General features: G+C 43.4%; 6 protein-coding genes across 6 annotated transcripts; 2 read left to right on the forward strand and 4 right to left on the reverse strand.

Moving 5' to 3' along the window:
* Nucleotides 1-42: 42 nt before the first annotated feature.
* On the forward strand, nucleotides 43-569 carry BBK36DRAFT_1135648 (hypothetical protein; the record flags this gene model as incomplete). The annotated part of the gene is made up of 3 exons (XM_024892711.1): nucleotides 43-222; nucleotides 301-420; nucleotides 457-569. Coding segments are annotated over 2 exons (255 nt in total), but the record flags the coding sequence as incomplete, so codon positions are not given.
* Nucleotides 570-757: 188 nt separating this feature from the next.
* BBK36DRAFT_1169752 (hypothetical protein) lies at nucleotides 758-1228 on the reverse strand (the record flags this gene model as incomplete). Its single annotated transcript, XM_024895357.1, has 3 exons — nucleotides 758-881; nucleotides 946-1125; nucleotides 1179-1228. The coding sequence occupies 3 exons, from the start codon at nucleotides 1226-1228 to the stop codon at nucleotides 758-760; spliced, it is 354 nt and encodes a 117-aa protein (XP_024749402.1).
* Nucleotides 1229-1838: 610 nt separating this feature from the next.
* BBK36DRAFT_1120721 (Nep1-domain-containing protein) lies at nucleotides 1839-2752 on the reverse strand (the record flags this gene model as incomplete). Its single annotated transcript, XM_024890732.1, has 3 exons — nucleotides 1839-2315; nucleotides 2370-2638; nucleotides 2713-2752. 3 exons carry the CDS (start codon nucleotides 2750-2752, stop codon nucleotides 1839-1841), a joined length of 786 nt encoding a protein of 261 aa, XP_024749403.1.
* Nucleotides 2753-3199: 447 nt separating this feature from the next.
* On the reverse strand, nucleotides 3200-7219 carry BBK36DRAFT_1135649 (ARM repeat-containing protein). Its single transcript, XM_024892712.1, has 6 exons — nucleotides 6890-7219; nucleotides 6595-6814; nucleotides 6338-6513; nucleotides 5850-6281; nucleotides 3719-5790; nucleotides 3200-3640 (listed from the first exon to the last, which is right to left on the reverse strand). The coding sequence occupies exons 1-6, from the start codon at nucleotides 7070-7072 to the stop codon at nucleotides 3433-3435; spliced, it is 3291 nt and encodes a 1096-aa protein (XP_024749404.1). The 5' UTR covers nucleotides 7073-7219; the 3' UTR covers nucleotides 3200-3432.
* A 442-nt stretch (nucleotides 7220-7661) lies between these two features.
* BBK36DRAFT_1120685 (hypothetical protein) lies at nucleotides 7662-9199 on the forward strand (the record flags this gene model as incomplete). The annotated part of the gene is made up of 3 exons (XM_024890726.1): nucleotides 7662-8003; nucleotides 8066-8529; nucleotides 8599-9199. 3 exons carry the CDS (start codon nucleotides 7662-7664, stop codon nucleotides 9197-9199), a joined length of 1407 nt encoding a protein of 468 aa, XP_024749405.1.
* Nucleotides 9200-9382: 183 nt separating this feature from the next.
* On the reverse strand, nucleotides 9383-11463 carry BBK36DRAFT_1120992 (intra-golgi transport complex, subunit 6; the record flags this gene model as incomplete). Its single annotated transcript, XM_024890767.1, has 2 exons — nucleotides 9383-11134; nucleotides 11188-11463. 2 exons carry the CDS (start codon nucleotides 11461-11463, stop codon nucleotides 9383-9385), a joined length of 2028 nt encoding a protein of 675 aa, XP_024749406.1.
* Between the last annotated feature and the right edge of the window lie 2930 nt (nucleotides 11464-14393).

The raw sequence follows: 14393 nt of genomic DNA on the forward strand, positions 1-14393 counted from the left end.
TCGTTCCGCGGGTCTGTCCATGCTACAGGCGACGGCGATGCTGCGTTTCCTCTCAAGAGGCTGGAGCCCGCGTTCGCGGAGCTCTCCGATGCCATGGCTGATCTCGAGGCAAACATGATGCATTTCCAGCTCATCGACGAAAGCTTGGCCCGTTTTGGCGAATCCTTCGCCAGCTTTCTCTACGGCCTTAACATGAACGCGTTTTGCGTCGACTTTCCCGAGGTGCTACTGCTACTACTGCTTGCGAAGTCTGTTTGTCAATGCGACTTGATCTGACTCTGTATTGCCTTTCGTATCTAGTGCCCCGTTCCCCAGTCATTCCGTCGAGACCGTCAGCACCTCAGTCAGCCCAGCACCACGGATGTGAAGCCCGGGCACGACGGGGAAGCGACTTATATGTAAGCGCCCTTATTCGAAGGATCCAATCATCTATCAAGGCTTGAGGCACTGCATCCGTTTGCTGACGGCAGCAAAGGACTACCGACACATCTTTCGTGGAGAGCCCTCCCAAGTCGACAGGACCCAGTCTGAAGCACAATGTCCCTGGGCATCGCCAGTCTCGACTACCATCAGCACGAGGCATCTCAACAAGAGGCAGGCCCGGCGTTCGTTCCTCTAGTCGGCCTAGTAGTCTTGTAAGACCGCGTGGGCGGGCTTTGAGATAGGAAGAGACTTTGACCAAGTTTGGTGCTGATCCATAGCGGGTTTGTATAAACTACGGCGTCGGCCGCCGTCCGATGGAGATCCAAATACCAGCCTACAGAACCATTTCAACGCCAGCATCGGTAGGATCTTGCGCTGTCTCTGGCTTGTCGAGATTCAGATCGTTCGATTGTCCGGGTTTCGAGGTGGCCTTGGATTCGTCTCGCAGCTGCTTCAACCTTTGCAGAATCTGTCAGTCGAGGCGAAAGAGAACCAAAAGGCACAATGCCAACGCCGACTTACCTTCTCTTGTGCGGCTTTCCGCGCTCGTGGGTAGCCAGGGTAAAGGGAGTGTCAAACCACCTGGCACATGCAACACAGTAATTCTTCCCAAGCCCGGGGAGATCCTGAGGCAACTTGGTCTCTTTGTATTGTGTCAGGTGTTTGTGGGATCGAAGATCGGATATGACTTGGTCCACATCCCTATCCAAAGGTTAGCTTGAGGATAATGGCCTTGAATCAAATGACTTCCATACCGTGTCTTCCGTCTTGTTTTGGTGAGCGTGCGCTTGTTTCCGACACCCATTGTGATCAATGTGGGAATCAAATCAAAAATGCCGATTGGGTGAGTAGCAAGCAGAGGTTCTCCTGGAGATTTCCAAGTCGTACGTTGTCACTTGTGATGGTGCAAGGTCGAGGTTGCGCCTTTGAGAAATTTTGGTATATTTAAGTGCGTAAAGCACTAGCGCATCGCCGTCGGAAAGGAAAAAAAGAAGAAATTCACAACAGACAAACTGTCGGGGTCGATGGCGATGGATACGTACGAAGCACCAGCTCTACAGCAGTTCTGGTTTACAGGTTCCTCTTCCTCGTTTCTTTTTTCCCTTATCTCTACTTTTTTATCTTCTTTTTTTTTTAGGCAAAAAAAGAAACGTCGGAAAAAAAGAGGGAGCCGGAATATAGACTAAACCTGAAAGGGTAGGTAAGTTACTGATGGCCAAAGGCCAGAGCGGACATTGTCACGAAGGATTCACGAAGGATTCACTCCGCAGCGCCAGAATGTTTTTGTTGGAAAAACAATTCGTGGCGCCGACGATACCGTACTTGACTCTGAGCACAGGCAAAACGGGATGTTGTATCAACGTCAAGCCAAGTTGTATTCGATCAGCAAGCTAATCTACTTCTCTTGTCAAGATTTAGAGGATGTCCCACGCATCCTCGGCCGCGTGGCAGAACTTGCTGCACGCCACACTTGCTGATAGCGAGAAATTGCTGATGGAGATCTTCTCATCAACTATTGAGTCGGCAAAAGTGTCGGCACCCTTTGCCATGGCTCCAACGAACACGCAGATGCTCTCTTTGGGGCCAAGCGTCTCCATGTACTCGCGTACGCGAACTACGGGAGCGTCGAAGCTGAGCGTTACCTTGCGGCAGTTTGGCGGCAGGTGATCCGTAATTGGATTCTGAATCACTCGCAGAAGCTTCTCGTTGGAAGTCGTGGAGCGAATTGACAGCCGGTGCAGGAGCTGCACCATGAGGCCTGCAAATCGCTTGAAAGTCCGGGGTATACGCACGGAGGGTGATACCTCGATAAGCACTCCTTTAGCTGTGTGAATGTAAATTTGGAGTCTGCCGGCTTTGTTGATCGGTGAGTCCAGGAGGGTCAGTAAGCACTGCGATCGTTAGTTAAGATGCCTCCCACGTCTATAGGCCCAGAAAAGCACAACCTGATGCGCGATGTCCGGTCGTGCATCGCTAATGTCGCGGTTCATCTTGCGCATAACACCTATATGCTCATCGCTGTTGAGGAGCGAGTACTTTTCCTCTCGGTGGAGCCCAGCGCGGTTGACGCCTCCCTGCACCGCCTTGTATGTCTCAAGGCTGGCATTGGAGAGCACGACAATCAGCCGCTGGGAATCTTTGTCGGTGGCCGGAATGGGAGTCTTCTGTTCAGCAACCAGCTGGGGCAATGACGGCGGTGGGAGCGACTGCGTTCCTGCGTGAAATGCCATGATTAGCCAACTCTTTGACCAGTCTTGACAAGCAGTTACATCAAGCAGAGACACTTACTAGGCCGTTTCACTCCGGTACGACGATCAGGGGACGACATTGCCTGCGTTTTTGGAGACCAGACGCTGCTGCAGTGGAAGAACGGTGAGAGAGATCTGGCACTTGCTCAAGAAGGATTACCAAGGATAGTGCGCGGGCGTAAGCAATGTAATAAGGAAGAGATTGACTGCATGGTAACCATATCGTGGAAACGCAGGCTCTGACGCGCTACCTTATTCGGCAGGCGGTGCGACCAGGCAGAATGACAGGCAATCCTCACCAACCCGCTTACAGCAGTGTTAGTACCTAAGGTACTACTAGTATCAGGCATATCAAATAGACACCTACCTTAGGTCGTAGAGTGTAGTATGAAAATAAGGTATTCTGCATTGATGGATCAATCATTATCTGTATTTTTTTGTCTTCTTTCCCATGTTGAATTTGCAGTATGTACAGTAATCTATCGAAATGCAAAATCCCAAGTGTACAGTCGGTATCCCTACCAGATACTACCATCAAATCTCCTCTCATTAAAGCAGATGTTACCCTTGTTGTCATGTAATTCACTCTACCCAATGCTATATCTTAGCAGTTCCCGACCAATATCTTTCCAACTTCCGACTTCCCAAGTGCACCATTAAATGCCAAGCAGTGGCTGTAAGATCCTTTGTATTTGTTCACTGGCTATCGATCAGCGCATATCTTGAATGAACCTTAGCTTCCCATCGACCAGGGCCACTGCTAGCTGAAAAATCCCATAATCGTTCGCTGAGACTCTGGAGAGAACTGCTGCAGCAGTGGCATCGGGTCTACATTGGCAGCTGTTAGAAGGGCCTTCGCCGCGGCTGCTACGCGGCTGGCTGTTTGTCCCTGGAGTGTTTCCGCTTCCAGGGCCTGTGCGATAAATACAAAAACCTTGCCGGCCTGATTCATTACGGATGGGTATTGTCTGCGAGTTGAAGTTAGCCACGTGCTCATGTCTCCATCATCATCCCCGACACAATGCAAGCCGAGACATGTCACTCACCGATCGATCAGCTCTGCCAGATATGCATAAGCATACGGCGCCGCTTCTTCATCATTCGTGACTGGTAAGGTATCAATCCATCGCGTGATTACGGTGGGAACATCGTCGACGTTGGTTGAATTGTAATGAAGGATCTTAGCAATGGCGGCCGATGCATTTTCCGTCGCATACACATTATCCTCGTTCCGGGCGTCGGGCACTTGTGTGACTTGGAAGAGGTACGGTACGGATCCGCCGAGGAAGGGTGACCATGCAGCGCCACCTCTGTGTGCTGCAACACCGATACCGTATGCAGCCGCCTGGCGAATTGCGGCAGAGGCATCCTGGCAGCCGTCGATGAGAGGCTGCTGGATATAGGACGCATATCGGACACTCTGCGGGCCACAGTACTCCAAAACGTCGTCCATGATGCAAAGACCCCATTGTCGCTGAGTTGGATCGGGCGATGCGAGAAACCCTTCATATGTTGACATAAGGCGCTCCCAGGCAGGCAAAAATGCAACGCCGTGATTCTTGAAAATGGAATGGAATGCTTTGTTCATATCAGACAGAAGAGTCTGGTCGTCCTCGATTGCGATCAGAGTCTCCTCTGCTTCGTCCTCAAAGTCATCAGCAGTTGCGCCCTCTTTGGCATCGGCACGCTCCGCAACCCGATCCTTATAGTCTTCGAGTGCAGAAAGAGCAGAGTCGATGAAGCGATTCATGTGGTCTATCGTCAGGCACCCTTTACCAAGGACTTGCACGGACTCATAGAAACACTGATACATTTCCGCAAGAGTGTCGATCCCAGGTTCGGCAGTGAGCACCTCCAATAGCTTATCGACCGTTGCATTCCACAGACCAGTGAGTTCGTTCGAGGGGTTTCCGTACGCCTTTTTGTAGGAGCTCAGCAGTTGTGGGACAAGCTTGGCCGAGATATAGCGGACAGGGTCGTGAAAGAAGAATGAGAGGCCAGGCAGTGCGATCTTCTCCATGATAGTGGCAACGTAGGGTGCAAATGCACCTTCGAGCACCTGGGCATAAACGACCAAGAGTTCGATGGCCATATTTTTGTCATCCATGGTGCTAGTGCGAATACCAATCATTTTTCCTTTGAGTGGTACGAATTCCCAGCCCTCTTCTCCTTGCATTTGTTCTGCTTGCTCATCGTCGTCCAAGAGCTGGATGTCGGGCTTAGCCATGGCAAGCTCGAGAAGCGGCGGCATGACATTGTCCAGGAAAGGAATGAAGTCGGTACCGAGGACACGACACATGCGGCCCCAGCAATGCATCAGATATTGAGCCTGGGGGTCGTCTGCGTCCGTGATGTTTGTTTGAATGTGTGCCAGCAGATTCACGAGTGTCATGGCATCCTGGCCAAGGCGCTCTTTTCCAACGGCAAGAGCGATGAGAGTTGCGCATTCCATTGCTTTTGCCCGTAGTAGCCTATATTCTCTTTCATTCTGGGTCTGAAGGACGTTGACGAGGAGAGGCATCAGGGTATCGTAGTATTTCGCAAATGCTGCTTCGGCGGCATCGGCAATAGTTGCGATCGTGGACAGTGCCTGTTCTTGTACAAAACGCTTGTCGCTCTGGAGCAATTGAAACAAGTGAGACAGGAGCTCGTCCAGGTAAGGTTCCAGTATGGATTTCTCTGCTTCCTCGCAGAAGTTGACAAGAGCTGCAGCCGCGTGAGATTTCACGCGAGCCTCTGGAGAGTTTAGGACAGGGATGATGGCTTTTAAGATCCGGTCGTAGAAGTCGGTCTGCATCTTGGGGGCAAAGTCGGTACTCATTTGGCCTAAAGCGTTGCAGCCAGCCCATCGCACACGAGGGTGCGGATCTTGAAGGGCTGGGATGACCAAGTCGAGGACTTGACTTAGCTCTCCAATCATGAGGTCGCGGCAGCCCTCAGAAATGGCAGAGATGGCCATGAGAGCGGCATGCCGATCTCTCCAAGCCATCGAAGTCATCATTCTCGGAAGCCAGTTGAATGTAGGGGCAAGAATCGTCTGCCCCCCCAGTTTGTTGGCGAGGCGGTCCATGGTTTGCTCTCCAGCAACATGATTCTGATCACTCTCATCCGCTTCGAGCTGTAACAATTGGTTAGCAATGGTAAACTGGGGTAGGTTAGTCTTCGCAATGTACTCACATCGTCGGACGCCAACCACTCGGTAGCATCGTCATCGTCCTCGCCAAGATCAGTCATCAGACTCAGGCATTGGGTGATCATATCTGTGGTGTAAGACGCATCCTTCCGGCACATCGACGGGGCATAGTCAGCAAAGGTAGCCATCAGCTCTAGCGCATTCTGTCGGCAAATCGTATCCAACTCTTTGTCTTGAACCACCGAAATGCTGAACTGAACCAGGTTGTGGAAGAGCGGCTTGAACATCTTGGGAGCTGTCTCAGCCAAGTCGATAAGGGCTACGAGAGCTTTGCTCAAGTCATCTGAGTCTTGGCTATCTTTGATGGGGGGCAGAATATTGAGCACATCAGGAATTAGAGCGTAGTATTTCGATTGCCCTTTCTTGCTGATCGTCCTGAAGAAGGATGCGAAAGCATCCATGGCCGCCAATCTGACCTAAGCATAAACACCATCAGTACGCTGTAGTGCATCATGGGAACCAAATATTGTACCTGAACTGCGTCGTCTTTGAACCCTCTCTGAAAAGCTTGCAGGACAGCTTCTTCGTGCTGTTTCTCGATGATTCCGGGAGTCGTAGCAAAAACCCTGTATGCTGTCTCGCGCTTTTCGGCCTCCATCGCCTGGCTTAGCTGGAACAGCGCTCCCAGGAGTTCCGGCCAGGAATCGTCTAAAGACAAGAAACGTTAGTGACGAAGAAGGGAGGAGGTAAACATAGCATGTGATGCGGGTGCTTGCTATGGAGGCTGACTGTTATCTGTGTATTGCCGCGCGACCTCAGCAACAGCGTCACTGATCTTGTTTCGGACAGCTCGATCGGTCTCGGAGCCGAGTGTTTCGAGCAGCTTCTGGCGAATGGCGATGGCTTGATCTTTGACTAGCGAATAGAACATGTCGACGTTGTTCCCAGAGTCCGTTTTCCTGGTTTTTGAAGAAATCCGTCTGAATATGACAGCCGCAAACGACCGGGTCTAGACAGAGAAGTCAGGGAGAGGCTCATGCTTCAGCAGTCAGAAAGCGACGGCTTCGACAGGACGAAAGCTTACTGCATTATCTCCACCAGCTTGTATTTGCTCTGCAAGTCCCATCAAGAGGACTTCTGGGCGCGAGCTCGTCCAGCTGTTTTGCAGGTGGTCCTCAGCCTGAGATCGAATGCCATTGTCGGAAGCCTGAAGCGCCTGCAAAAGCTGCGTGAGCTCTGCATGCACGTCGGGCGATAGGACGGACATGGTTGCGACGGCTAACGGACGAGAACGCCGCGCAGTACGCCAGCGAGTATGTTCGACAATCAGAGCAGGGAGAAGACGATTGAAGGCGGCTGAGTTGGCGGACAGGTCAAAAAATCTCGTCAGTATGGGAATCGAAGTGAGAAGAAGGTGGGGGAGGGGAAGGGTGTGTAGTACTTTTTTTGGGTGTGTGATAAAAAAAAATCCCAGAGCGCGATAGCGCTATCTAATCAGTCGAGGCCAGCGGCAGTGACTACATCTGCCCCAAGATAGGTACCAGGTACTGTGGTAGTAGGCACCAGTCCGACAGCCAGAGCTGAGCTTTGATAGTGCCGAGGTAGGGATACCTTACCGACCTATGACATCTACTACTACTTACTGGGGAGTAGCTACCTACCTACCTGCTACTACTAGTATATTCTCCCTTACCTGACAAAGTACGCTATCCAACGACCACTGCTGCTCCTCAATCTTGCCTCGCCTGTGCATGCAGCTTGGGAAATTCTTCGCTTCGTTCCATCGACTTACTCCTCTCCGCACGATTTTTTGATGACACATGATGGACAGCGACACAGCGGCAGCGGGATCCAGCATGTCTATCAACACCGAAGCGGACAGATCCGCCAGGCTATCTGAGCCGAAGGCGTCGCCATCACCACAGAGATCACCTTCGAGCTCCAGCATTAGCAAAGCTTCACACCGACAGAGCTTCACTGAGAATCTTCGCAATCCTCCAGCTTCGCCACGCCATCGACACCCTTCCCTTACCCAGGCCGCGATCCAAGATCTTCTCCTTCACCCAGCTTCCAGTAATAGGCACCAAAACTCCAAGTTTGTCGGTCGGGAATGGAGAGATATCACCATAGGAGAGCTCACTTCGCCTGACGACGTAAGATGGATTGACATTGGATCCAGCGTGGAGGAGGCGACTCTGGTAAGCTCAAGCCGATGGAGATTTTCACGGCACTTGTACCCATACTTACGTTGCACTACCAGATGCTTCTGCAAAGTCCAACCGGCGTTGTTCTTGTAAGAGAAGAAGCTCATGCCGCAGTGCCAGTCTTCTGCTTTGATTACAATGATCTGAACGCCTATCTGCTCACCGTCGTGGGAGTTTCTCGACCCGAGGGCGATCAAGCTGCGCTCTTTCATGACATCATGACGAAAGCTCAAGGAGGTGCGCATATCTCACTTCGGGAGATCCAGCCTTTGTGTTCCAGGGAAGCCATCGTCAAAATGAGCTCGGATGTGAACCTCTCTCAGGCGATAGAAACGCTTGGGAGCGGCATACACAGAGTCTTTGTTACCGACTCGACAGGGAACGTTGTTGGCATCGTAAGCCAGCTTCGCATGGTGGAATTCTTCTGGAATGAAGGTGTCAATTTTCCCGCCATTGACCGACTCAACCCTGTCACGCTGCAAGACCTAGGAATTGGCGTCCGGCCCGTTCTTTCAGTTCAGTGAGTAAAGCCAATACTGATAGCAAAGCAGTCATTGCCTCTCAGAAGCCTGAACTAACGAGCCCTCAGTTCCGACGCTCCTCTTACCGATGCCTTGTCTCTCATGTACGAAGAGGGCCTTTCAAGCGTAGCAATCGTAGACAGCGGACACAACGTGGTGGGTAACATCTCGACGAAGGACGTGCGACATTTGACAAGCTCCTCAAGTGCATATTTGCTCGGTAGTTCTTGTATGCACTTCATTTCTGTCATCCTTAACGAGAGAGGGGTAGAAAAGGGACAAGACGTCTATCCAGTCTTCTACGTGAACCCCTATTCGACATTGGCTCATACGATAGCCAAGCTGGTAGCGACGAAATCGCATCGAATGTGGATCGTGGAGTCAGCACCCCAGTCGTCACCTCTGTCAACACCCGCCACGCCGACGACCACTTCACAAACCTCCTTGTCCGGCGGGACGGTTCCGGCGCCTACAATGGCTGGCGCTCTCTTGTCGGGCAAGCTCATCGGGGTCGTCTCGTTGACAGATATTCTCAACATATTCGCCAAATCCACGGGACTGCATCCTTCCGAGCCGTGGGAACAGAGGGCACGCCGCCGACGCAGTTCGAGTAGTTCTGTCCGGCCTAGCGTAGAGTCGCTACGGTCCAGTGTGGAAACAAGGAGGTAAGATACAGTTGGTGCTCGAGTTGCTACGTGGAAAACCTGTGTGAGGCTATACTTGACACACAGTGACTACACTATCAAAGGCTTCCTTCCATGTAATCTATGCGTCGTAAAGTCTGGACATTCAGAGCAAGAAATGAAATACAGCAGTATATCAAATAGTGTTGAACATGTATTGCGTAAGTACCTAAGACAAGAGCACGCGGATCTCGGCCGATGTCCTTGAGAGACTCAAGCTTCCATCTGAATTAGAAGCATCCTCGCCATTCTTCTGGTTTGCAAGGAATTCCTCCAGCCTCTCGAAATCAGTACAGAACCTCTCAGCTGCTTGTTCTATGATTTCTCGGGCCATCTCCGCATCCTGTAGCCCCTTCAATCTATCCATTGCATCCATCAACGCGGAAGGGAGGAAGTCGTCCAACTCTTGACTTGCTCGACTAACGGACGCCTGGCTCACGTCAACCTGTTCACCATCATCCAGATTCTTCAGCAGGGTATCCAGGCCCGATTTCCGGCGGAAGACAGCATGCTGATCATCGATCAGTTTCAGAGCGTCTTGTGCAATGTCGTCTCGAATTTGAGTAGCTCGAAAAATCGTGCTTTCAAAGCTGCCAAGACAATGAGCTGCGGCAAGTTTGCAATTGACGAGAAAGATTCCTCCTTCAGGATATGTCATGGGTTTCGCTATCTCCTCACACCCAGACATGAATGGATCAAAAGCTTCTGACAGTATTCCCTGAATCTCGCTTCCAGAGTCTTCTGAAGCAGACAGAGAGGATTCGTAAATCTGGAGGATGGCACCCAGCTGCTTGAAAGCATCCTGGAGAAATCGGGGAGGCTCCAAGTTCGAAGGGACTTGCTGGAACTCTGCTTGGATGGATAAGATGTTATCCCTGACAAGAGATCGAAATTGACGCTTTGCCACTTTCTCCAAACCTCCCGTGCATTCTTCTAAGCTAGACCCCACGCCTAAAAGCTTCTCAAAGGTCGCCCGATAGAAGCTGAGGAGCGTTGAGATCTTATAGGCAGGGATGACGTCTTCGTTGGACTGGATGGCCTGCTCGACACGTTGACGTAGTATCCGAACAACAGGTAGGAAGTTACGGTCCATGAGTTGTCCGACGACCTCTCGAACCCTGAAATCACTGCCTTCGAGTCCCTCGTCCACGGGAAGATTCCAACGCGCTGCATTTGGACTTGATGTTGATGCATAAAGCGTCTCGTCTCTGCCACCAGCAAACAGAGTTTCAAGCGCTTCCCGCTCGCCCACAGTGGCAGAATGGACCCAGGCAAACATGTCGCCTACATAACGGAGAGGATCGTGTGCTGTCAAATCGATTGGCCTGATCGAGGCGTCTTCAGTGCCTTGTGGTGTAACACCGGTGAGGGCGCAGTGAAAGGCTTCGGATAGAGACCGTTCTCTGGATGCTGCAAACAAGTCTAGACAATTCTGAAAAAGAGAGGGCCGCTCCGCAAGGACCCGTAAAGCTTGTCGCATAGAGGGATTGACGTGAGGATTTTCTAGGTTTAAAGTTTTGAATTCCTGTTGCACCCATTTGTAAAGCTTTTGGAAAGCCATGTTTACATGTACGGATGTCCTTTCGATCAATTCCAGGCCAAGGGTCTGGCTTTCAAAGCCTAGAAGTATGTCACAACCAAGAGTAATTCGTTTAGCTTTCTGGAGACTAGAGAAGAACGAATTGTCAACCGGTATCATAGTTGAAGTTAGCGACTCGATCTCGTCGTCCGTCATGACGAAATAGCTCTCAATGGCACCAAGAATCTCTTGCTTTCTCTCTATAGCCAATCGTTGCTCGAAAAGTGATGCCATCCCTCGGAGAGCCGGCGTTGTTTGGTCATGGGCCGAGTCGATTTGACGCTTCATGTCTTGAATCCGGGAATTCAATCTTTCAACTACTCCTCGAACAAGTTTTAGTCGCTGCCTGTGCCATTAGTAACTGATTGGATAGAGTGGGCAGAGCTCACACAAACCTCCGCGACCAAGCCCATTTCTCCAACAATTTCGCCATTGCAGCCAATTGCTTCTCCTAGGAGGTCCAGTCGAAGTTGGCGCCTGTTCTTGCCATTGCTTCCCACAGACCGTTGATCGGCGAGGAGGATGGCATCGCGAAAATCGTTATCGGAGTAGGATGTAGAAAGTACCGATGCAACTTTCAGGACTATTAGGTCGGATCCCTTGGCACTGGACACATTTGAGTGGCTAGGGGAGAAGCCATTATGTTGGTGAATGTTGTTCGTGGAAGCCATAGGGAAAATGCAATGTGGTTTGAGATAGGGAACCTAGATGCTATAGTAGTAAGGTAGTTTAAAGTAGCTTGTTATAATAAGCTACCCTAGATAGTTTAAAAATATACTTAGTTAAGGCTCTATATATATATACTACTACTCTATAAGTATTATATTAATAAAATTACTCCTCTTAATAATATATTATACTATATATATTAAAGTAAAGTTAAGAATATTAATAATTTTCTTCTTTAATTAATAATAGCTTTTTATATTTTAATATTATAATATAATAATTTAATTAAAAAGTATTTATAAAGTAATTTTATTTATATTAATAAATTTAATTACTTATTAATAATATATTATTATAATAATATTAATAATAATATTTATTATTATATATATATAATAAAAAGAGAGATTTTAATTAAGTAAGCAGTAGTAATAATAAGTAATATTATTTAAACTAAAGCTTAAAAAGCTTTAAAAAAAAAGGCATTATATACTATACTTATATAAAGAATTTAGTTTTATTTCTTTAAGGCCTTAAACTTTAAATATATAAACTAATTAAAGTATAAGACCCTGCTAGTTATACTTTAATATATTTATTACTTAAATAAAAAGGAGGATAAGGCTAATAATATAAAGCTATAATTAATATTTACTTTTATTATAATTATCCTTCTTTTTTTTTATAACTTATTTTAATTATTTCTTTTCCTTTTTATTATTATATTAATAATACTTTAAAAAAAAGAGTGCTATATATACCTTTTAGTTTTTTTTTAAAAGTAAAGGTTTAAGTATTAGCTTATAATATTTATATAATAGTATTAATTATAGTATTTACTTTTTTTTTATACTTATTTAATTAAATTTTAATTAATATTTTAAAGTATTAATAATAAAGAAAAAAAAGCTATTATATTATTACTTTTTATTACTTTTCTTTTTCTTTTTTTTTATTAAAGTATATACTTAAGTTTTACTTTTTATTTTCTTTTTTTAGTTTTTAACTTTTTAAAGTTTTTTTATTTTTTTTATAGCTAAAAGAAAGAAAATAAAGCTTTAATAATTAGCTAATATAATAAAGAAAAGTCTTTTTTTATATATATTATAAGTTATTATTAATATATATATTACTTTTAATTTAATATAATAATTAATATAATAAAAAAGAAAAATAACCTTAAGCTTATTTTTTTTTTAATATAAACTATAAGTTTTTTAATAATAGCTTTTTTTATTATATTACTTATATAGCTAAAAGTAATTATTATTCTTTATATATTCTTCTTTTTCTTTTTAAAGGTTTAGTTATTTATTAATAGCTTTTAGTCTTTTTATACTTTTTAATAATATTATAATATTATTAAACTATTAGCTTTACTTTTTAAAAAAGTAATACTTAATAATTAATAATAATTTTTATATATTACTTAAAGTAAATAATAATTAGCTAATACTTTTCTCTTAAGTATTTAAGTAAAGGCTTATTAATATCTTTATTAATTTATATTTAGTACTAAATTACTTTAAATAAATATATTATATTAAGTATAGCTTATTTTATTTTTATTATAAAGGCATTATTATATTAATAAGCTATACTTAGCTTATTATAGCTTAATAAAAGCTTATTTTATAAAAGCCTTTTTATATATATATATATATATATTATTTAAAATATAATTCTTATTTAATTATAAAAAGATATATTAACTTTTCTAGTTTAATACTATATTAAAAAAGTAAGTAATAAAATAGCTAGCTTTAAAAATAATTATATAAAAAAAATATTATTAATATTTTATCTTTTTTTTTAAAAAACTATAAGTATATTATATAATATATTACTTTAATAATAGCTTATTAAAGTATTATAAAAGAATTATATATAAAAACTAATTATAATTTAAAGTAGTTATATTAATAAGTTAAAAAGGTTTTATATAAGTATAAGTAAATATAAAAGTATAATAAAAGTAAAAAAGTTAATAATAAATAAAAAAAAGGTTTTTTTTTATTATTTTTAAGTCTTTAAGTAATGCTTTTTTATTAAATATTATAATAATCCTTTTATTTATAAGAATATTAAATATTATAATAATCCTTTTATTTATAAGAATATTAAATATTATAATAATCCTCTTATTTATTAAAATATTAATTACTATAGCTTATAAGTTATAAAAGTTATAAAGGCTATTATAGCTTAGCTAAGGTTAAGTTAAGTTTTTATTCAAGCTATAAATTTTATATATTTTAGCCTTAAGGTTTTTATAAATTTAATAAATAAAAATAAAAAAAACTTTTATAAATAAAAAAGAATTCTTTTTATTTTTTATATTATTTAAAAGTAAATATATTAGCTTTTATTTTTATAGCTTTTAATAAAAGTATTTATTAATTTTATAAATTTAATTAAAAACTACTTTTTTTTATAAAGATATTATTAAAGGCTATACTTTTTTATAATAAAAGCTGCTTTTTTATAAAAATATTATTAAAAGCTATACTTTTTTATAATAGCTTAATTTTATATAAACTTTTACTTTTTTTTTAACTTTTATTTTTACTTTTTTTTTTTATTACTTAAGTAAAAAAATTTAAAAAGATTTTTTCTAATATTATACTGCTTTTTTTATAATAGCTTTATTAATTTTTAAGCTTTTACCTCTCTTTTAGCTTTTATCTTAGCCTTCTTTTTTTATTATTACTTAAGTAAAGAGATTTAAGAAGATTTCTTTTAATATTATATTATTCTTTTTATAATAGCTTTATTAATTCTTAAGCTTTTATCTCTTTTTTAATCTTTATCTTAGTCTTTTTTTTTTTTATTACTTAAATAAGGAGATTTAAAAAGACTAGGTTTTTTTATTTAAGCTTATTATTAAAGGCATTTATAAGTAATATTAAGAAATAAAGAGAATTTAAATTAT

This window comes from Trichoderma citrinoviride (assembly GCF_003025115.1).
Source record: "Trichoderma citrinoviride strain TUCIM 6016 unplaced genomic scaffold BBK36scaffold_8, whole genome shotgun sequence".
Lineage (NCBI taxonomy): Eukaryota > Fungi > Ascomycota > Sordariomycetes > Hypocreales > Hypocreaceae > Trichoderma > Trichoderma citrinoviride.